The sequence below is a fragment of the Acartia tonsa genome, chromosome 1 (assembly GCF_053477335.1).
Source record: "Acartia tonsa isolate MP-2025a chromosome 1, ASM5347733v1, whole genome shotgun sequence".
NCBI lineage: Eukaryota > Metazoa > Arthropoda > Copepoda > Calanoida > Acartiidae > Acartia > Acartia tonsa.
In genome coordinates this window covers 31439922-31464690 of record NC_137260.1, presented here as the reverse complement: position 1 = coordinate 31464690, position 24769 = coordinate 31439922, and the positions used below count along the sequence as shown (strand labels likewise).

The 24769-nt window shown below is 32.0% G+C and overlaps 1 protein-coding gene across 1 annotated transcript in view; it reads right to left on the bottom strand.

Moving 5' to 3' along the window:
• Positions 1-1071: 1071 nt before the first annotated feature.
• The window catches only part of LOC145332843 (zwei Ig domain protein zig-8-like), a 41698-nt gene continuing 18000 nt past the window's right edge, over positions 1072-24769 (bottom strand). The window contains exons 4-10 of the mRNA XM_080177918.1: positions 16415-16485; positions 15784-15874; positions 10438-10643; positions 5733-5878; positions 1816-1844; positions 1555-1588; positions 1072-1240 (exon numbers count right to left, since the gene is read on the bottom strand). Coding sequence (XP_080034044.1) covers positions 1182-1240; positions 1555-1588; positions 1816-1844; positions 5733-5878; positions 10438-10643; positions 15784-15874; positions 16415-16485 — 636 coding nt within the window. The 3' untranslated portion in view covers positions 1072-1181. The remainder of the gene's footprint in view (positions 1241-1554; positions 1589-1815; positions 1845-5732; positions 5879-10437; positions 10644-15783; positions 15875-16414; positions 16486-24769) is intronic.

The window sequence follows — 24769 nt, the reverse complement described above, 5'->3', positions numbered from 1 at the left end:
AACGGAAACCGCCATTTTCGGCGGTCACGGCGGTAAAACGGCGATTGGCGGCGCAAATTAATATTTAATCTGTTTATTATTGCTCAAGGATTTACCAAAAAAAATTATAGGTCTCTAGCTGTAATAGAAGCCACGATATTCATGATATATGTCTGTAGTAAAAGCCAGACAAAAATCGGTCATAAAGTCGGTCAGGGAGCGGTCAAACGGTCATAACACCACTTTTCTCAGATAATCATTGATATCTAAGTATTCACCAAAAAAATTTAGGTTTCTACCTTATACACAAAAGTCATAATGTAGAAATTAAGATTTATTTAGAATTTTTTCTAATTTTTTTTGCTACCCAACCGACTTTGACCGGACACCACGACCGACACAGACCAGATATCCTAATGAAATCAACTCTTGCCGACGTATAATTACTAAACTTAAAAAGTCATGAAGTTACAGCTCTCCATCTTACCTACAAAAAAAATGAGATTGAAAAAACAGGAGGGGGGGGGGCTCTTTGAGCCCCCCCCCCCCGATCTGTAAGGGTTAAAAGATGATTATAAAATTTAAATGTATTTTTTGCACAGCTACTCGTTATATTAGAAGTAAGATGTCCAGATTTAAAAAAAAATTTCAACCAAAGCAGCATATAATGCCTAATAAGAAATTACGTCATACAATACACAGGACCAATAAAAGGACAGTTGTCAATTACAATGTATACTAGCCTATCATTAATCATTTGTATTGTATAACGTCATTTTTTATAATGCACTATTTGCTGCTTCTTTAAACAAATCAAAAGTTACAACAATTTACACACATTCTCAGCTTAAGTTATTATTGCTGCGCTACCAATGGCCAAATAATTGACTCCATTAAAATGAACACATTTTTAGCTCATTTACAAATTCCCTATTTTCTGAGTAGAACTGATATAAAACATTATAATGATATTGACAGTCATTTTAGCTTTCAAGTGTTGCCTATATAACTTTGTTTTACATTTGAATAAACATAAATATAATCATTTCTGTCAGTTTAAGTATTTGTATATATAATATACATAAGTACATATTTATTTTTAGATTTTTTTTATTACCGGGTAGTTTTATTATCACTTTTTCAGTGTTCTAACTTGAATAGATGATTAAGAATGTTTATAATCTTTCCATGATAATTGCGGTTTACTTGTTGATTATGGTGACAAAAAGTATTAGTAATAATGTCAGCACTCCTTTCATATCTGAAAGTAAATACTAGTTAATATTCAAATACATTGTTAAAGTCAAAAAGACTAAAAAAAATTATGCGCTTTAACAAAAAACCGTTTTAAAAGTTGAATTGATATTATTAATTTATTTTTTTTAAAATTGTTTGTTCATTTTAGTACATTTACCTTTTCAAACATATCAAACTCAAGAAAAACCCAAATGTACAGAATATCTACTATGCAAAATCGGACCACTAATTTACCATTCACCACTTTGACACACTAATGGATGACAAACAATATAAAATAATTATTTGAAGCACCCTATTACATTAAAAAAGCTTTACCTGATTGTACTTTATGTCCATTTGAAGTATCACCCTAAAATACACAGAATTCAAAGTTTAACAAAAATTCACAATTGGAAGAGATTATTTAGAAGTACTGTTTTAGATCATGTTTTGCTTCAACCGATTGAGTTGTCGAATTGAGGAAAGCCTTATATAGGTCTTATAAGAGTTTTTGGCTATTTTTCTACCACCCATCCCCTCCCAATTTAAATACAAAGCAGGCGCTAGTGATTTTAAAGAGGTTTAAATCATATTTACCTGGCTTTTCCTGGGTTGCATCTTGTCCCCTGAAAATTAAATAAAAACATTAAATTGCAATGAAGAAATTAAAATTTTAAATTGTTTAGAGTTGATGTGTTTATGTTTAGTTAAAATTAAGACATTTCTAATTAAATTTCTACACACGAAAGTCGTTTATACAAATGAGAAATAGCTTTTATATTGCATGGAAGAAGGGATTGGTACTTAGCAGATAAAATAAATTTTCATACAATTTTAAATCATTAAGTTTGTGCCTTCAAGTTAATAATTAGATGGATAGAACTAATAATTCATCTGATTACTTTTCCCTATTTGTTTACCTTTTATATATATTCATTACACAAATCTTTATGCAATCTCTTTTCATTATAGAAATATTCTTTTTTAGTATTTAAGAGATATGGATAATCAAAAAAGTAAATTGGGGCAAATAAAAAAATATCGCAACTAGGACAAGAATATTCATAGTGTTGGATTTTAAATTGATTTCCCAATATAAATTAAAATCAGAATAAAAAAAATTAGTACAACAATACTAATAATAGATAGACATGGCTTAGCGATCGTTCTAGATTGCCCTAGTTCTAAACTAAGAAGCATAGCTCTTACCATAACTCATATAATTGAGTAAATAGTGGATAAAAAACATTAAACAAATATTCATTAAATAATCGAATACAGACAAACAAACGTAAACTGTAAATTGAAGAATAAGAATACACCAAAAAGTACAAGACATTGTGAATGATACATTAGTTCCTTTTTTATTTGAATTCAATGAATATTTAAAAGTTTGTGTGTGCCTAATTATTGTTTAAAATAATGAAAAAAAACTAATATGACAGTGACAATTTAAGTCAAACAAAAAACTAGACCCAACCGATTAAACTTAAAATTTGCGTTTATTTTATTTGCTGACCTTTGAACACAAATGATTCTATCCATTTGAAAGCAATTTTCCCTTATTCGTAATTGGATCAAGAAATTTACAATGTACATTACATGCCCCTATTTTTTTGGAGGGGGGAGGAGCTGGAGGGGGGGGGGGCAGGTAGATTATTAGAAGGTCTATTCTCGTAACTTTATATTGTATATATTAATTCAAACCAGCCTATAAAGTTTTAGAGAGGCTATCATAGTTAAGAAAACTGTGAATAAAATTTTTTATCTCATGAAAAGCAATGGTTAACTTGTTGCCTATAATTCTTAAGTCATGTCAAATCGCTTTACCACCGTCCCATAAACAAATTAACCTTTACCATTCAATGTCCTCCATTTCATATTAAACCCATCAGTCAATTTAAAAGGACAATCCTCTTTTTATAATCATATAATAAATATATTTCATTAATAAATATATTTTATTAATTCAAATCCTAAGACTATTATTTCCGAATATTTTGTTTATTTGTTGGCGTTTATTAAATTTTAATAGGGGTGTGAATGTTTTCAAATTTTTTTCTAACGTACTCGAGTTATAAGTATTTTTAATCCATTAACAAGACAATAAAAAATAGTTCTTTATTTCTTACTGTTAATTCAAAAAGTTTCTTTTAAGGCATATGGGGAAATTACAAAAAGTGGGAGGATAAGAAGTGAGGTGAAACCACTTTAATTAGTTTCTATAATAAAATATGTGACCTCCCTGACCAATAAGTGTCCAAGCAATATTTTAAAATTGTAAAAAATATAAGAGTTAATGTTTTTTTGGAGAGTGGGATCTTTAGTACAATTAATCATTTCTTTTTGTCGTATTTTTTTTTACAAAAAATTAAACAAACTATTAGTTTGTTTAAAAAAATCTTATAAAATCTAGAAAAGTTCTTGGGTTGGGGAAAAGGAATCATTTAGATATCAATTCGCAATTTAATTTGACTTTAACTAACATGGTAAATTTTAAAATTATCTTCAAATATATTTTTTTGTTGGTTTGATTTGACACTGAGCAATACCAAGTTTATAAATATTAGAGGAGGTATAAACATTATCAGGGATCATAGAATTTTACATTCTAGGTTTTATGAGCCAGACCATAAAGATAGCATATAAGGCATTTAATAATTGAAGTATAGGTAATTTTACCTAAAAATTTTGAGCAAAATAATACTTTTAAATAAGGCCATATAAATTTTAAGACTGTTTAAACCGATTTTCATTCCATTTTTTCTATTTTGGTGTCTTGTTTTTGGACTTCAACATGTCCAAATCCGTGGATCTAAACATGTGTAAGTGAGCTGAAAGAGTGAGAGGATAAGTAATAAAGTTTGCTTAGTTTTCATAAATTAGACAGTCAGGGTATTCAAAGAATTATTGTTATTATTTATTAATTCAAGTTAGAGTTTCTCAAGTTTCTATTAGTAGCTAGCCTACTCTATATTTCGAAATAAATGTCTATATATCCGTCTGACTGAAACATTGTTTAGTGATATTTACGGTTCCTAGTTAGGATAAATGGCTGAAATGTTTGTGAAGATTTACAGTATTTTAACGTCAAATGAATCAACTCAGTTCTCAAGTTTGGACAATCTTTAAATAGGTCCCTAGTAAAAATTTCTCTCCTAAATTTATAACTTCAAGTGGGTGGAAACTCATTTTCTTAGTTTTGTATACAATAATGAATATAACAAATGAGATTCAGTCATTCAATATCTTTACTCTCAGTTAGGGGGAATGTATGGAAGGAAATGGATAGCTTTAGAATGCTAGTTGTTATTAATAATTCATTATTTAATAAAGGTAGCTACACACTAGTCATCAATCAATACGGTTTTCCTTTTTCAGGAAGCAAAGCTCTTCTGAAATTACTGTGATCTAAATATAAAAAAGAACTATGACTGTCCGTCTATCTCGATAACCACTGAACCGATTGGGTTCTACTCTTCTGGGAATATACCTACTGGTCTTGTTGTGGTTTTATAATTACGAACAAACGATTCTATATCGGAACGAGACTTCCAAATACCTCTTGGGGCAAAAAAGTCACTTTAAATAGGGGCGAAGCCGTTAATAAATATATAAATTCACAATGGATATATAAAAATAAGCTATTTAGACAAATAATTCATGAAAAACATTTAATGTAATATTCGTAAAAAATAGCTATATGATATTTTGAAGTTTTTAATGTTTAAGATGAGTGAAAATATAATTGACACAAATTTTATTATTTTGGTTCAGTCAATTATAGTTAAAATGCATTTTTTTGCTTTATTTATGAATTTAACCTCATAATTTATATAAAAAACATCATAGTTTGACATTAAACAATTAAAATTCAAATTTATCGAGGAAAATCATATTTTATTATATCTCAAGTTTTTGCTTTAAGTATTGAATAAGGTAAATTAAAATTGTCACTTTAATTTCCCCTTTCACCCATTCTTCGTTTTTATCTTTCCCCGTTTTAAAGCTAAGGATAATTTATCATTTTCAACAAAAGGCTTTATGTAGGATATTCTAAATCAATTTTCATTAAATGTACATTGTAATTACCAAACTATCTGAACAATTAAGACTAAATCCAACCCATAAATCTTATGTAACATGAGTATGTCATGGGGCAAAAGGAATCTTCACAAGAATTATCAATAAAGTAATTTTTCATTTTTACCTCAAACTATTTTTATTTTGTTTAATGTAATTTATTGGGCTGCTCTTTTGACTGTACAAGTTGAACAAATCTTGAAACAAATATTTGTCTATCCCTTTAAAACTAATTGTGGTTAACTTCATTCAAAAACAAAACACAACAAACTTTAGCTTTCTTGGCTTTTATTAATTTAGAAATTCCTTTTATAAATGGGTAGAAAGCAGTAAAATTTATGCAAGCAATTAAAAACTTCAGGAGGTAATAACATTATAACAATGAATTTGATATAGTGGCTCCTTAATAAATCCCTAAAAAACATAATTACCTTTGTTGACAAATATTTGAACATGTGCAGGTTTACTATTAGCTGGGCTACAGGTATAGTTGCCAGAATCATCCATACTCGCGGTGGCCACTGATAACACCGCCTCAGTGATTCCATCCTTCTTGTGCTCAACACTTACACTTAACCTAAATAGATAGATAGATAAACAACTGAATTATTAAATACTAGCGGATACGCCCATGGAGGCATCTAGAGGCACTAGAGGGGAAGATTTTACTTTTTAACAGAAAAATAAATAAATTGTAGGGGGGTAGGCGGGTTCTTCATCAAAATAGTTATTAACCTTGCCTGGACCTAACGGATGCTTCAGTAAAAAGCAGAACCATATCACATATCAGAAGTTAGCGAGATCTAAAGGTACAGACAGATAAACATCCTTTTAATTTTATATCTAAATATATAAGAAATAGATGAATATTACAGTGGATAGTTGGATAGATAGGAAAATATATTAGATTGTAATTGATAGATTTCAAACGTCATAAAAACAATAATTAAAATGTTAGATAAGTCACATTTAAAAAAAAAAAAATAAATACATTAATTTGGCAGATCAATATTATAATAAAAAGTTAGATAGATAGATAAAAAGTGTATGAGTGCAATATTTTTAATCAGCTTTGGTGTTATATTTTTGCATAGTAATCATCTTTTTTTCTAAGAAATACTGCAAGGGAAAAACCTTTCAATCATTATTTTTTTTATCATTTATAAAAATAGATTCTCTATAAACTATTTTGTCCAAAGAAATAATGTATTAAAGATAAAAAAACTGATGTTTGATATCCATTTATTTCTGACAAAATGTGTTTATATTACTGGTTTGAATCCATTATATTTGACAGACAGAGTAGATACAGGGCTAAAGACAGGGGTAATGACATTTTTAAGAAGTACACTAGGCTGAATAACTTTTTTTGCCTTAAGATCTTTACACAGTAATTTAGACCAAAATAACAAAATTATTTTGAATTTAGTTGTCAACCATATTATACCAATCTTTTTTCAGCAAGACAATCAATGAATACAGTTTTTTGTTGACAGCAAAAATGGTTGACTTTTGGCTTTTATCCGATGATATGAAACCATTTGAGGTGAAGAAATGGGAAGGTAGGTATTCCAAATTTCAATTATAATGGGGTGTTGGCACCCCTCTACATCCCCCTAGAGCACACCACTGGTTTGTATAAATAACAAGCGACGTTTATTTGCTGGAAAAGTTGTATATTAGTCCCACAATAAATCATAAATATTAATTTAGTAGAAAATAAAATACTTATTCACCAAAAATTTATTTTATATATCTATCAATTGGCTACAGCATTTGTTCACTTTTATTAGACATTAAAAGACCATTTGTCAAAGTTTATTTGAGAGTGTTTATCCAAGACAGCATACAAATAAGCTGATGCTTTAATACTAAGCATTCGAAATATAAAGTTTGTTTGGAATCTATATAATACTTCACTGTGAAGACTATGCCTCGTCGTTTCGGGAATCTTCATTCTAGGAATGAAATCAAGGTGGGAAGGAAGATAATTATTTGAGCGGAGTGTCTTAACATTTAAGAAAATGGTTTAATACCATAATATGACCATTACATATATTCCCTAAAAAGCAGAACCTAATGGATTTGTTAATTTTCGAAGATATTAATTTTTATCGGGCAGATGGACAGAAAGCATTCTATTTTGTATTATAGATTATTTTATTTGATTGTAATGCTCTTACTTTGTATTAGCAACATTAAATGCATTGCAGAAAAAATTATCAATTGACAGGAATTTATCATAATTTAATTTTAAACAATTTCCCATTTCAATAGAACTGAATCTATAAAGTAGTTGAATCAAGGACGTCCAAGGGGGGGGGGGTGAAAAAAATTACCCCTGCCAACTTATTTCAGGGGGGTAATTACCCCCCCCCCCCAAGCAAATTTTACCGCTGGGGTAAAAAATTTTTTTTTGGGAGGGGAACAAAATTTACGGCGCCATTTTACCCCCCCCAAAAGCAAATTCCCCCCCCCTTAAAAAATTTTTATCCCACCCAAAATAAAAAAGCTTGGACGCCCCTGAGTTGAATGTGTGTTTATATGTCATATGCGAACTATAGCCGCATAAATATATAGGTCTTCATTTTTAGTGAATCTTCTTTTCGGTCCAGTTTAGTTTTTTTGTAACTGCAATGATATTATAGCGGACTATAAGCTTGCACTACATTTAACAAATCTTAACATTCCACCCATTAACAGTAATATAGATGAAGAAAACATGAGTTACTTATAAACATAGACAGAGACAGTGAGACTAGCTATTTTCAACATATTTTTAATAAAATACACTATTCTAAGACACGAAGAAATATTTTGATTTCAGCAATCATTTTCAATAAATATTGTCTCTTGTAGAAGTGAATAAAGAAATATTAGCTTGATCGTAGCTAAATTTGTAGATCTTACTTAACGTGTTTAAGAATAAGGAGGGGTGGAGTAAAGTTGCCAACCAAGAGTTTACAGAACTTGTTTAATTTTGAAGGTGGTAATTATTTGAACACAAATAGGCGACAACATTATCAAATACCAAACAATTTTTAATACATCAATTTACAAACAATAATTATTTTTGATGAGGAAATTTACTTTTTTTTATCATTTTATGCTTTTATATAATGTTGAAATTTCCTAAATACTTAACAATATAAAATATGCTTTTAGGTCAAGATAAAATAAAGGTGTTAAAAGTTTTTCAAAATCAACATTTACATTCTAATTGATTTTTGAACAATCTTATTTTGCTGCACTACTTAGGTACAAAGTTAATGTACAATTAATTAAATCTTTCTGGGTGAAATTATATTATTCCCTTACTTTTTTAGTAAAATTACTAGATCTTCCATATTTGGCGAATTTTATCTATCCATTTCCCCAAATATAATTAGTTATGCTAATGTTTTAATAATATTTGGAAAGTATGTAGACTAAAAATTAATTTAAAATACAATTTTGTTAGTAAACTCAACACAAACAAAAATAGAAAGGAATTTAGATAGTTATAAAGCAACAGAAGGATGGAAAATAAACAAGAACGAGGAGATTGCAAAGTTTTAAAATTAATAAAATTATTTATTTGACTGCACAAAGAATCATAGGGTGATTCATGGTCCAATTTTGTAAATTACATATTTTGTTAATATGGAATTTTACAAATTAAAAAATTTAAGTTTACGTGTACAATTACATAACATGGGCATGGAAAAAATTATATATATATATATATATATGAGTGCGATCAATTGTGAAGGTGAAGATGGTAGAAAAAATATCTTTTTGGAAGAAAAACATAATTTTACAAGTAATATTGGGAATAGGAATCAGCGAATATGTTAAATTAGAAAAAGCCATGCTGAGTTTTTCCCCCTAAAGTCGTAATATCTTTATCTAATAAAAGAGGACTATTTGTAGAGTAATAAGTTGTTAATGAATATATCAAACTTCTCCCCAAGTCTAAGCTAATAAATCAATGACCTAATTACCCATTCAAACAGGAACTATATAAAGATAAAGGGATGGATAATTAAACGTAAAAATCTTGATTATATTTCTGTCAAGCGCGTGCAATCATATGGTTAGTTTTGTGTTGGGTGTTACCTTACAGAATACACCGAATATTTATAAAGAAAATGAGACATTTATCCCCCTAGTTTGAACTTACTTAATAATATCGATAAATCTTTTATTGCTTTAAATTAAACTAGCGGCTACGCCCCTAGAGGCCTCTAGTGGCACTTTAAATGTTTTTGTTTGATAAAGTCTCTAATTTAATTTTTTTGTACGATACCTCTTCATTTGACGTTGAAGTCTCCTAAACGTGTTTTAAAATTTCGATTTTTTTGTCATTTCTCTTGGGAGGGTGGTGGTACCCTCCCCCAAAATAGTTAAAAACCTTCCCGGGACTTATGAGAAGCTACCCTGTTAAGGAGAACCCGATCGGTTCAGCGGTTAGCGAGATCCTTCGGTACACACAGACAGACACACAGACAGACACACAGACAGACAGACACACAGACATCCTGTTACTTTAGTATAAGGATTGTTAGATCACTGTTGTAACTTATATATAACTTAATTTTAAAATCTTTGAGAGTATTATCAAGTATTGCTTCGAAACCGATTAATGACCTGTGGATTAGAACCAGTTATCAGCCATACTGACAAATTATGTCTTGTTTCGTATTATATCAAGTTTTCTACGAATATAAAAATCTACAATCATAAGATTAAAACCAGTTTTTAAAGCCCGTGCATTCGGCATCTCGGGGCTAAAAAAACTGGTTTTAATCTTATAATTGTAAATTTTATATCCGCGATGCGAGAAATAACTATTATTCCTTTCTTCTTGGTAAAGAAGCAACATAATCAAAACTAATTTATATCAATCTGGTCTCATAACAGAACCATTCTTGGTTAACTTAGATTTGGGATTATAAGTAGCGCAACTACTAACAGTTGGTTTTAGGTCAAATTCAAAATGTCATTTTATAAGCTTTATACTTTTTCAAAACAATATGAAATTGTGCAAACCTTGAAAAAAATATACAAATTTATTTACAATTAATCGACTGTTCTTTATGAATTACTGACCAAATGGTTGAAATAATCATTGTTGTAGAATTTTTAAGAAATGACCTGCTACTAAAATCATAATTGACCATAGCATCTCCTTTGTACCAGAACACATATGCTGGTGGCGGTGATGAGGTCGCTACCCTACACACAAGCTGGAAACTGCTGCCCGCCTCTAGGTGCATCTCTGACCCTCCCTCCAGCATTGCTTGCGCCTCCAGCACCTCCAGGTTTACTAGGTGGCTGTACGTTGTAGAGCCCATTGTTACCTATAAAAGAAATAAATTATTAGAAATAAAAGATCGTGCAATTTTGTTTATTATCACAGCACCACGAGCATCCAATCTTAAGATTTAAATTTAGAAATAAAATAAACTGAAACCATCACGGCCCTATGTGAAGCCTCCCAAAAAATGAAGCGTGTTAAGTGGTTAGTATGATTTGAACGGACAAACTTAATAAACTTCCTATTGTCAAAACTATTCTTCCTGTTTTTAGATTTAAAAATGTATTTTTCTATTTAACTAATATTACAAATGTATTTTAAAAATAGCAGGTGCTTTAACTCAAACCTATTTATTATACACCAAATTTAGGTGGATCTTACACTGCGATGATATATCCCTGCTATGGGTTGCTATGTCTGTTTGACTCCACTTATCTTTTCTTAACCTATCAACTGAAAATAAGCATAAAAATACGATTTTTCCCCAAAAAAGTTTGTTTGTGTCCAATATGCAATAAGAGAGAATCGCCCAAAAGCCTGCTTTCCTATTTTTATACCTACCAAACTTTTCTTGATTGAATGTTAGCATCCTTATTAATAAAAGAATGAACTATTAAAAGAAATAGATAATTATTGAGTACATTTTATAATTATAGTATAATTATTGAAGAATGTTGTGAAGAAATTAAGAGAAGGGTAATGTAGGGTAAGCTTCACAATAAAACTTTGCAATGCTTGTAAATGCAAGGATAATTAGTCACAAGATGTGAAAATTAGATCAAAATGACAATACATAGAATAAACAAGGCCAATTACTCGCTACAGTAGCGAAGCTGTTTGAAATCATAAGCAAACATTACAAAGAAATATAAGGGCAAATATTTTAAAATATAAAAATATGATAAAATTTTGGGCAATCGGGGCCAAATTTTTGTCAACCCAATAACATTACCAAAAGTCTACTTATAGAGTAGCTTCGCACAGATACAGATATTGTCAATAAACCTACTTATTTTCAAATTTTCAGTATTGTTGAAAGTTGTAATGTAGGACAAACACAAGTTCTTAGAATTAATCCCATGGCTTGCCTGGTCGAACCAGCTACAGAGTCACGTTTTCAACAAATTAAAACATGAAATCAAAAAGAAATTTAGATGTTTCCACAACTGCCAGTTGCCCACCCCCTCCCTCCTTCTTATTTTGATATAAATTAAAACAAATAGAATGGTAGATAGTTTTTCTGCTAATGCCTTACCCCTTCGAAGGACCCTTACAGGGGGGGGGGGGGGGGGGGTGAAAGCGCCGAAATTTAAGATATATACCTTGGTACAAATATTTTTCGATAAGGTAATTTAGGAATTAAGTGTTTTAGAGCAGAAATTTAATATTGAATATTATGTAATTGTACAACAAATAATAAAGATCTTCCTAATGCCTCACCTTGTTCCGGGCTTCAGCATGATACTTAAAATTACATTATGGCCAATACTTAAAATTTAAAAAAAAGATAAAATGGAGTATCTCTAATTAAATTCTAAACTGTGCCAATGTAAAACAATAAAGGCTTATTAGAAAATACCCTAAAAACTTCCAAAGACTAATTTTGAAAAATGAAGCAAATTCAAAATATTTTGAAAACGATGTTTAACTTCTCTAAAGTGGAATAATCTATCAATATGGTAGTTAGGGGAAAAGACCTTATAACTCTTAAATCTGGGATCAGTTAAGCGTTTGAAAATAGCATTTTCTAAAACTACCCGCAGTCAATCCGCAGTTTTTTCAAGAAAACGCAACCAATCAAGGCTGCAAAAAGCAAAGAAAATCTTTAAAATGACCATTCTATAAGGTTAACTTAAGCTGATTGAAAATATCTTAAAGGATGTAATAAATAGTTAAACTATAGAGCTTAAGGTGGGAGGTGAGGCCTTACTTCTTGAAAATATTTCTATTTCCAGTGCAAATTATCTGTTCTAAGTTACTTTGGAAACAAATAATGTGAACAACAAATTTCATTTTTGGAAAATCCAATTTTCTTTCACCAAGTTTGAATTTCCTGTAAATGCATGGATCACAATATTTTTAACAGGGCCGCTTTTATGTTGAAACAGCATAGCTAAATAAAGAAATATATAAATTCTTTATATGTTGAAGGTTTGGCTTTATTACTTAAATATTATATGTGTCATGTAAAACCCAAAATGGGATAGACGTTATCATCACCTGACCAGCACTACTGACGAAGGTTCTAAAAGTAGATTTGAATAGGTAAATAATAATGAAATCAGATACCACCTTTTTCTAATTGAATTGAATTTTTCCCAATGCTTTTAAATAAAAAGTTTCGATTTCGTCATAACAAATCACCAAAATCAATAAAATTTATTTTAAAATTAAATTATTAAATTTGTCAAATTGTAAACAAGTTCATACTGTTGATATGATTTATGATGTAACTTATATACAGCTTGACTTTAACAAAGTGTTTAAATTAAATGAATTCAAGAAAAGCTGTTCTGTATTTAAATTAGTCCACACGTCCATTCTTTTGGAAAGGTAAGTTATTTAATAATGTGGGATAAAGATTACTGTAACAATAAGGTATTACCTTCATAGCGTACCAACTCTATAATCATTATTAAGTCAATATAACCATTTTAAGTTGGTGGTTTGTTTCAAGACTTAATTTAACTAAAAACGTTTTTTTTTTAGGACGAAGAGGGGCGAAAGTCGATTTTTGTTAACATTGTTTTATGTTTTTATTAAGATTTTTGGTAAAGTTAGATAATGATGATTCTATTTTACAGAAGTAAAATGCTTCACATTCATTGTCTTATTTATTTAAATATAATGTTTTCTATTTTAAAAGAGGAAATTTAATCAACATATACAGCTACACAATGTACATTTAAATGTGTTTCTACATATCTCTTTAATAATGCTTTTGACTTAAGAAAACAGGGATGTATGTAATTGGGAATTCAATAATAAACTAAATTTTTACGTCCGCAATTCAAGACAAAAGGCAGATTTTCTATGTGAAAATTCCTTTACTATAAGCTTCGATGCTTATAGATGTTATTAGTAGCGAAGCAACTCTATAATTCAAATGTTTTTAGTAGCAAAGCTACTCTAATATTCGAAATTTTCGTCCGTCTGAGACAGAAGAGAGGAAACATGATTTTCTCGGCTCTTTTAAAAGATAGAAGTCTGAAATTTTCAGGGATTAAATATGTTAACATTCTTCATATTTTCACTAAGTTTTATTAAGATTCGATTCCAACATTTTTGAGTTTTTCTGATTTTCTCAACTCCTATTCAAGATAGAAGGCTGAAATTTTCAGGAATTAAATACTTTTATATTCTGCATACTTTTTATTAAGTTTTATTGAGAATTGCTTATTGGTTGAGGTGCTAGTTCGATTCCTAGATTTTTAAATTTTCATGTTTTTTTTAAATCCTGTTCGAGATAGACAGCTGATATTTTTAAGGATTAAATAAGTTCACAATTTACATGTCCCCACAAAGTTTCATTAAGATTTGCTTATTGGTTGAGGTGCTAGATCGATTCCTAGATTTCAAGTTTTAAATCTTACAAGGTTTCGTGATTTTTTTAGTTTAATGTTTTTTATGAAACTGCTCGATAGTTATACTTTTAAATTAATTTGTTAACAAAAAGAAATATGTCAATTATTCCAGAATGCAAAAAAATAAACTGAAAGACAGCAATAGCATAGCATTTTTTCCTATAATATTTACATGCTTACTAAAGAATTTAAAAAAACAAATTATAACAACATGATATAATTTAAATTAGGGTTGGGCCGGATACTTTTTTGGCCGGATACCGGATACCGGATATCCGGTATCCGACCGGATATCCGGCCAACGCCGGATATCCGGCAAATATCCGGTTATCCGGCCAAATTACCGGATATCCGGCCGGATAACCGGCTAAATTACCAGATATTAAAGTAGCAAAAAAAATTTATTAACAAACTTTTGAGATTTCATATATAAAATTTACATAAAGATAAACATATTCAAAAAATGTTCTTCTAGCTTCAATAATAAAAAAATTATAGCCATTTAAAATTTTAAAAAGCAGAGATTTTTGGTGTAAAATATAAAAAAAGTCATAGTCGGATATCCGGCCAGATAGTTTCAATATCCGGTATCCGGCCGGATATTGAAAATGGCCGGATATCCGGCCACACCGGATATCCGGCCCAACCCTAATTTAAATATTATATTAGGAATGAAATAGCAATTTATTTAATTTGTTGGTTAAGATATTGCTAACCACAATTAAGATTTAATTCTTCATCTAACAGAATCATATTTTCTTTAATTCTTATTCAGTAACTTTTTCTATAGACTTGATCCATATTATTTGTGTGAAGATAACTATGTCATATGTTGAGACATAATTAAGATTACTTTATCTTGGTTGCTATTTGATATATATTAAATACAACTTCCTTATCATTTCCCCCTTCCCTGTTTTAATACATTTCATCCTCATTTAAAAGTAAAAGGATGTCTCTCTGTATCTCTATATCGCGCAAATCGCTTGACCGTTATGGTTGTTTTTTTACAGGTGTAATCCAGGAAAGGTTTATAACTATTTTGGTGTTGTACCTCCAGCCTCCTAAGATATATCACAATTTAATAGAAATAACCTACAACTATATTTTTAATTTTTCTTCTTCTTAAAACTTGATGAAGGGTCTACTTACACTCCCATCCCATCTATCAAGAGCATTTATTGGCGTAGCCACTAATAAAGTATATTTCTACCAATAAGACGTTGTAGGAGTAAAAAAAAATTCAAGAGCCATTTCTGAGGAAATACAAACTGTCCCAATTTTGTATAACTTTTGCGGAACATGTTCCCATTACGTCATATTTTTCATTCCCGAAAAAGGGAAGGGGGAAAGAAAAAAAAGGGAAGGGGGAAGAAAAAAGAGATGGAAGAAAAGGGGGTTTTCCCCATCTATTTTGAAGAGATTTTCTTCCCCCCTTCTCTTTTTCGGGAAAGAAAAATATGACGTAACTGGGACTTGTTCCGCAAAAGTTATACAAAATTGGGACAGTTTGTATTTCCTCGCCATTTCTTAATGAAATATTCTCGGAGGAATACCTACCGCAATTAAAATCTCTAAAACGGCTGAAAAGGTGTTTACCTGACATTCATAGACCCCTGAATCTCTATTCTGTAAGAATTTGATTTGTAGCAACCAGTTCAGGCTTCCCTCTCTATGCACAACTTTGAACCTGATACAATTTTGTTTCATTAACGATGCTACTCTATAATTAATTTTATCTATTTTTCGTCAGTCCTTAACGCTATAAGTGAAATATTGCTTTTTCGACTGCAATTTAAGATAGAATGCTGAAAAAAAAACTTTCAAAAAAAGGCTCTGAGTATACAACTTACTTGGTCCGGATAATTCTACAAAAGCCAAATATATAATTTTTATGAAGTTTTCGTGATTATCTATAATTCTCCTATCTTCTTTTGAAATTCTTTTCATGCCATTATGGGCTTTGCTACTTTTATGTTGCAATCTTTATTATTCAATTAAATATAAAAACAAACATAAAGTTTCTTTCCTTCCAAAATTTTGGCAGTCAGTCAAAAATACACTTTTTGGGACCTTAGTTTTCTTTAAATATTCAATTTTATGAAGGAAAACATGCTCTAAAAGTAAATGCATCTGTTGGTATTGCACTTACAGATAATAATATTCTATCCTTCTATTCAATGTTGTAGCGTTACTATTTGTATATAACTGCATGTCTGTGGGACCCTACCTTTGATCTGATGTGTATTCTTTTCTGCCCACAGTCAATATATGCCAGTCTCGTCGTCTTATCCAGGACACCTGTGCAAAAATAGAATCAATTACACTTAAAGATAAGGTAGGAATTTTTTGTGTATTAATGACAAGTGTATTTACGACAAAATTTACTGAGCCGGATTGAGCGTATATATTGCAGACAAACAAAACGTTGATGAAAAAGTAAAACTGCTAGATATCGGTCTATCTGACAGTAATAATAAGGCCGTCCGATTGTTATAACTCATCCTTCAATATACCTATAATTGCAAAGAAAATTACGCGTTCTTTCCCCTTTACAGTGAAGCTTCTATAAGATTCAGGGAAGACCCTGATCATTTAAAGTTGAAGTATTTGATCTCTTTTTTTGTGTTTCTTAAGATTACAATAAATACTGAAACAATTCAGATCTCCATTTTAGAAAGCTTCACATAGGTCCTAGGATGGTTATAGCCAAATAAGTTTTATATTCAAGTCTTGGTATGGCTTTATGCTATTCTTCTGCCTTTACAAATACGGAGCCTCTATAGCGCAGCCACTAGTAAATAATATTATATGATGTTTACTTATTGTAAAAGTATAAATATTAAATTGAAGCTATTCAAACAAACTAAGTATTTAAAAATTTATTATACGTAAATATTGAACACCCACTATTATGTTTATAATCAAATCAAACACTTTTTATACCGTATAAAAATCAGGCATACAGGAAAATATCAATAGCAGTTAAATCAATTTCTAATCCAGTTCGAATGAAATTACTTAGCATTGTATAATAATTAGTAAACATTTCACGTCGTCAAGATCTATAATTTTTTCTTAGTTGTACTTTTAGGTTGATCTAAGGAAAACTAACTTTCGACCTCCACAAGAGTTTTAGGAACTTGGCTTTTCATGGAGGGAGGCAGGGAGGGGATTGGAATGTACTGCTACATAAAGTTTCACAAACCCGTTCTCTAAGTCGTTGATACAAACTTTAATAAAATCTTGATTGGTTGGTTCAAACTAGCAGTGTCAAGAGTTTCCAACCAATAATTTTAATTATTTCCAATCCCTTTACCCCTACTAGCAAAGCATTAAATTTAATTTATTATAAGCATGGAACCTCTATTAAAGAAATTGCGGTATTGAACCAAGTAGCATAGACCAACATAATTTAAAAGAATTTGGAAATTTAAATCATACTAGCAGCTGTGCCACTGGCATTTATGGGCTATGTATTCGAAAGGAAAAGAAGGTATCAAATAGATAGCTCATACCCATTCAAAATATAGAATTAAATTTTAATTAGGCTAAAATCATTCCATGACCTTTGTAAAGCCTCCCTAAAATGGAGAAATCAGAAGGTTCAGTGGTTAGCAAGATATTTTATGGTTTTGCCGTGCATAATAACCACTATAAGAATAAAATTTAGGGAAAAAATCATTATTATTCTTTAAAAATGATATATTTAGAAAATCTTCGATTATAAAACTTTTTGTGCTAAAAATATAGCGGCCATATTTCACAAATTCTATTTTCAAGCATATTTCCCTTGCTGCTTATGTGTACACAAGTCTAGCATAAAAGTTTTCATATTAACCCAAGTTTGATAAAAGTTTCAAAAGTGGTCAATAGTAAAATTAAATTGACTTAAAAAAATGTGAGGCATAGCGCATACAATTTTAAAATCGAGTATGTAACTTTTCTTAAATCACTTTTTTAGTGCTGGCGAAATACCCTATTAAAACACATGCTTAGATAATTGCTTCTTAAACTAAAGCAGTAAAATGTAACTGTGTGTTCATTAACATCTTGTAAATGGCTGAACTGATTAAATCACAATTTTCTGTCCATCCCGTTTTTTGAGCATTGCTTTAATATTTTTTTTTGATAGCAAGCATTTATATTTGAGTTTAGCAACACTAAAAAAATATAGCTACTGGCTTTTCTAATCTATTATCGCAACATTAAACTATAGATTTCAAAATTAACTATCATAATATAATTAAGTATAAATATAAATGATATATCCGGACAGGTTTTTGCAAAGTTACATATCACACTTTTAAACAAAATGTTTATACTAAAAAGGATTATAGTGAACACAAAGTGGATAAAACTTTTAAAACTTTTTATACCAGTGATTATCCTAAACAAAACATACTCCGCACTGTGGGACAAATAGATAAAAAACTGGAGTATATTATTTTCAGGCATATTTTAGCAATATTAGGCTTTTGGGTCAACAAATTAATTATTTAACGTTTAGAAAACTTAAAAGTATTTTCAGACTCGAAGGGTATAAATCGAATTTAAACGTAGTTTTTTTTAATATTCAAGTTCCTAACCGATGGCAACCCCCGGGCCGCAAAACTGTAATATAATTCTATCTTTGTCCCACCATGCAATAACAGTCTGTACACATATATCATTTACTTGCGCAGCTACTCTATAATAAAAAAGTAATTAATTAAATTTAGGAAATTTATTTGTTCCAAAATAAAAACAAAACTGTCCAATGGCGGAAATTACATCTAATAATTGGAGATCAAAAGCGGCATTAATACAAGTCCCAAGGTATATTGACGGTAAAATAAACCAACAAAAAGTCTGAAAGGCTTGTAGAGATTCTACGCTATCCAAAATGAATCCAGGTCAATGTTTATTAAATCTAACTTTCATATAAAATGTATAATATGAAAATTTTGTTTAAAATTCTTAATTTTAAATTAGAAAACCAATATCGGAATTTTAAATAACAATTTTTATATTATTTTCTTTTCGACTTTGAAGATTTTATTGGTAAAGGTGAAATAAATATCATAAAAATAATACGCCATTACATATTTATCTTTCTCTTTTTTTATTTATCTATTTATATATATAATATATCCATCTATCTATGAGAATAATGTTTTTGCAAACATTAGCAATTCAATCTTGCAACAGAAAACTTGGCAAGTGTGCAATTAAAATTACAAAGAAAAGTTTGAGAAATTGGTGGTTTCCCTCAAATTGCATATCGAGCACAGACTCTCCATATCATGATATATATTGAAATAAGTGAGGGGGGGGGGGGATAGTTTTTCGTGCATTTGTTTTTACTTTAGGTCAGGTTAGGTTTGGCTAAATTAGGTACAGTGTAGCTTCGCATGGGTTAGGACAACTCAGGTATAAGTCCTGAACTGATAGGGCCTTCCACTGCACAGGGGTTAGGCATGAAAAAAATCTACCGGGCCCCTTTATTTTTAATTTACTAACAAATCAGATGGGGGAGAGGTTTCTGTATTTAAAAATAAAAGTATATTTTCTTAACTGCTCTGTGATACAAGCTTTTTTTTTAGTGTAAACTATAATTATTAGAGTTTAAAACTCTAAAGCATATTTAATTGAAAATACCATGACTACGTCTTTATAATTTTTTAACAGATTTGCTGATTCATAATTTAAAATAAAAAATCAAACAACATATTCTTAAAGAACAGACATTGCTAAATATTATGAAAAAAAAGCTTGCTTAAATGGCAGAAACTTTTATTTGCACAAATAGATTTTATTCTAAATACTGTCTTTTCTTTCTCATATGTACTCAGTTAATACATACATACAAAAGAATATTATAAATTATTAAATCTAATTTAAAATTTTAATTTGCAATGAGATAGTTTTACTTTTGTATCAGTGTACGTGAAAGATTATGATACAAAACACACAACAATTTTTATTCGTTGCTAATTCAAATCTGCTTGCTAGAATAACTGTAAAACTTGTTTGTTTGTCTTGTGGTAACCTAGAAGTTACATTAAAGAAAAATTTTATTTTAGTTGGTGGGAAGTTGATACCCAATCCTTATCTTGGGGCGAAGCAGATTCTGCCCTATATTTGCAAGCTTATGAAACTGGAGAAAATGAAATATTTTGTGCAAAATCTAATAAATTAATTATTGGGCTCTTTCTTTTCTTTGATTTATTATCTTAAGCCTTAAATATATAAAAACACTTCCTCCTAGAGAGACAGATAAATCGGGTATAGTCCTTTCCATGACATCGCTCCATATGGAGCGATGATTTTAATTGATCGCCTCTTATGACAAGGGGCGATGTATTGGCTCCTTGAAAGGAGCGATTTAATAGCCCCATATAACAAGAGGCGATGTTATGACTCCTTGAAAGGAGCGATTTAATAGCCCCTTGCCCTAAGAGGCGATTAAATGATCCTTTATCGCTCCTTTATCGCACCTTCTAAAGAGGAGATGATATGTCCTCTTATCCCAAGGGGCTATTTAATTAAATATCGCCTCTTCATGGCCCCTTCACTATTATATATATCTTAGTCCCTTGATGGCCCCTACATCGCTCCTACATCGCTCCTCCATCGCTCCTTCTCCAAATTTATATTAGATTGTACTTTGATGGCCCCTACATTGCCCCTCCATCGCTTCTACATCGCCCCTTCATCGCTCCTTCTTCAAATTTATATTACATTGTACTTTGATGGCCCCTACATCGCCCCTCCATCGCTCCTACATCGCCCCTCCATCGCTCCTACATCGCCCCTTCATCGCTCCTTCTTCAAATTTATATTACATTGTACTGTGATGGCCCCTACATCGCTCCTACATCGCTCCTTCATCGCTCCTACATCGCCCCTTCATCGCTCCTTCTCCAAATTTATATTACATTGCAACTTGATGGCCCCTACATCGCTGCTACATCGCTCCTACATCGCCCCTCCATCGCTCCTTCATCGCTCCTTCATCGCTCCTTCTCCAAATTTATATTAAATTGTACTGTGATGGCCCCTACATCGCTCCTACATCGCTCCTTCATCGCTCCTACATCGCCCCTTCATCGCTCCTTCTCCAAATTTATATTACATTGCAACTTGATGGCCCCTACATCGCTCCTCCATCGCTCCTTCATCGCTCCTACATCGCCCCTTCATCGCTACTTCTCCAAATTTATATTACATTGCAACTTGATGGCCCCTACATCGCTCCTCCATCGCCCCTTAATAGCCCCTTACCTTAATTTATATAACAAAGCTCCTATATGGCCTCTCTATCGCCCCTTAATAGCCACTTACCTTAATTTATATAACATAGCCCCTACATAGCCTCTCAATCGCCCCTTAATAGCCCCTTACCTTAATTTATATAACATAGCCCTACATAGCCTCTCCATCGCCCCTTAATAGCCCCTTACCTTAATTTATATAGCATAGCCCCTACATAGCCTCTCCATCGCCCCTTAATAGCCCCTTACCCTAATCTATATAACATAGCCCCTACATAGCCCCTTCATCGCTCCTTCTCCAAATTTATATTACATTGTACTTTGATGGCCCCTACATCGCCCCTACATCGCTCCTTCATCGCTCCTACATCGCCCCTTAATAGCCCCTTACCTAAATTTATATAACAAAGCTCCTATATAGCCTCTCCATCGCCCCTTAATAGCCCCTTACCTTAATTTATATAACATAGCCCCTACATAGCCTCTCAATCGCCCCTTAATAGCCCCTTACCTTAATTTATATAACATAGCCCTACATAGCCTCTCCATCGCCCCTTAATAGCCCCTTACCTTAATTTATATAGCATAGCCCCTACATAGCCTCTCCATCGCCCCTTAATAGCCCCTTACCCTAATCTATATAACATAGCCCCTACATAGCCTCTCCATCGCCCCTTAATAGCCCCTTACCTAAATTTATATAACAAAGCTCCTATATAGCCTCTCCATCGCCCCTTAATAGCCCCTTACCTTAATTTATATAACATAGCCCCTACATAGCCTCTCAATCGCCCCTTAATAGCCCCTTACCTTAATTTATATAACATAGCCCTACATAGCCTCTCCATCGCCCCTTAATAGCCCCTTACCTTAATTTATATAGCATAGCCCCTACATAGCCTCTCCATCGCCCCTTAATAGCCCCTTACCCTAATCTATATAACATAGCCCCTACATAGCCCCTTCATCGCTCCTTCTCCAAATTTATATTACATTGTACTTTGATGGCCCCTACATCGCCCCTACATCGCTCCTCCATCGCTCCTTCATCGCTCCTACATCGCCCCTTAATAGCCCCTTACCTAAATTTATATAACAAAGCTCCTATATAGCCTCTCCATCGCCCCTTAATAGCCCCTTACCTTAATTTATATAACATAGCCCCTACATAGCCTCTCAATCGCCCCTTAATAGCCCCTTACCTTAATTTATATAACATAGCCCTACATAGCCTCTCCATCGCCCCTTAATAGCCCCTTACCTTAATTTATATAGCATAGCCCCTACATAGCCTCTCCATCGCCCCTTAATAGCCCCTTACCCTAATCTATATAACATAGCCCCTACATAGCCTCTCCATCGCCCCTTAATAGCCCCTTACCTAAATTTATATAACAAAGCTCCTATATAGCCTCTCCATCGCCCCTTAATAGCCCCTTACCTTAATTTATATAACATAGCCCCTACATAGCCTCTCAATCGCCCCTTAATAGCCCCTTACCTTAATTTATATAACATAGCCCTACATAGCCTCTCCATCGCCCCTTAATAGCCCCTTACCTTAATTTATATAGCATAGCCCCTACATAGCCTCTCCATCGCCCCTTAATAGCCCCTTACCCTAATCTATATAACATAGCCCCTACATAGCCTCTCCATCGCCCCTTAATAGCCCCTTACCTAAATTTATATAACAAAGCTCCTATATAGCCTCTCCATCGCCCCTTAATAGCCCCTTACCTTAATTTATATAACATAGCCCCTACATAGCCTCTCAATCGCCCCTTAATAGCCCCTTACCTTAATTTATATAACATAGCCCTACATAGCCTCTCCATCGCCCCTTAATAGCCCCTTACCTTAATTTATATAGCATAGCCCCTACATAGCCTCTCCATCGCCCCTTAATAGCCCCTTACCCTAATCTATATAACATAGCCCCTACAAAGCCTCGCCATCGCCCCTTAATAGCCCCTTACCTTAATCTATATAACAAAGCTCCTACATAGCCTCTCCATCGCCCCATAATAGCCTCTTACCTTAATTATGTAACATAGCCCCTACATAGCCTCTCCATCGCCCCTTAATATCCCCTTACCTTAATTATATAACATAGCTCCTACATAGCCTCCCCATCGCCCCTTAATAGCCCCTTACCCGAATTTATATAACATAGCCCCTTAATAGCCCCTTACCTTAATTTATATAGCATAGCCCCTATATAGCCTCTCCATCGCCCCTTAATAGTCCTTTACCTTAATTTATATAAAATAGCCCCTATATAGCCTCTCCATCGCCCCTTAATAGCCAATTTATATAACATAGCCGCTACATAGCCTCTCCATCGCCCCTTAATAGCTCCTTACCTTAATTTATATAACATAGCCTCTCCATCGCCCCTTAATAGCCCTCCATCGCCACTTAAAAGCCCCTTACCTTAATTTATATAACATAGCCTCTATATAGCCTCTCCATCGCCCCTTAATAGCCCCTTATATCCTCCTTCAAAACAGTTATACACCTTCCCAGGATCTATTGGAAGCTACCCTATAAAGGAGAACCATATCGGTTCTGCAGTTAGCGATCTTCTTTGATACATACAGACAATGATCCTGTTACTTTTTATAAGGATTAAAAATAAAATGGCCTAAAGCCATCTCATTACCCATAGGAAGCTTCACTGTAAAGGAGAACCATGTCGGTTTAGTGGTTAGCAAGGTACAGACAGACATACATACAGACAAAGATCCTGTTACTTTATTATAAGGATTAAAATAAAATAGTTATTAACCTCCCCAGGACCTATGAGAAGCTACCCTATTAAGGAGAACGATCTCAGGACCTATAGGAATCTTCACTGTAAAGGAGAACCATATTGGTTCAGCGGTTAGCAAGATCCTTCGGTACAGACAGACATTCATACATACAGACAAAGATTCTGTTAATTTATTTTAAGAAATACAGATAAAATTGTTATAAACCTTTCCAGGCCTAAAACCATCTCAGGACCTAATTTCTCGACAACTCGAGTTAAGTTACTATATTATTTTTACAATGTTTAACTTATCTGTTATTATTGGCTGACGAAAAGTTTGGGCAAAAAAAAAGATTTATTCTTCAATGAAATATCTCTCCAGTATAATTTTGGCAAGTGCTAATTTATTAAGAATAAAGTTTGCCACAAATTTACCAAAAAATCTCATTGTCATTTCGCCAGGGAGGATTGGGATAGTTCCCAAAGTGTTATAAGTTGGCTTATCCAAGAGTGCTGTCTAGTCTCCAAAGTTTTATAATACCGTTTTCTTATTCGTTAGATTAACAACCTTGGG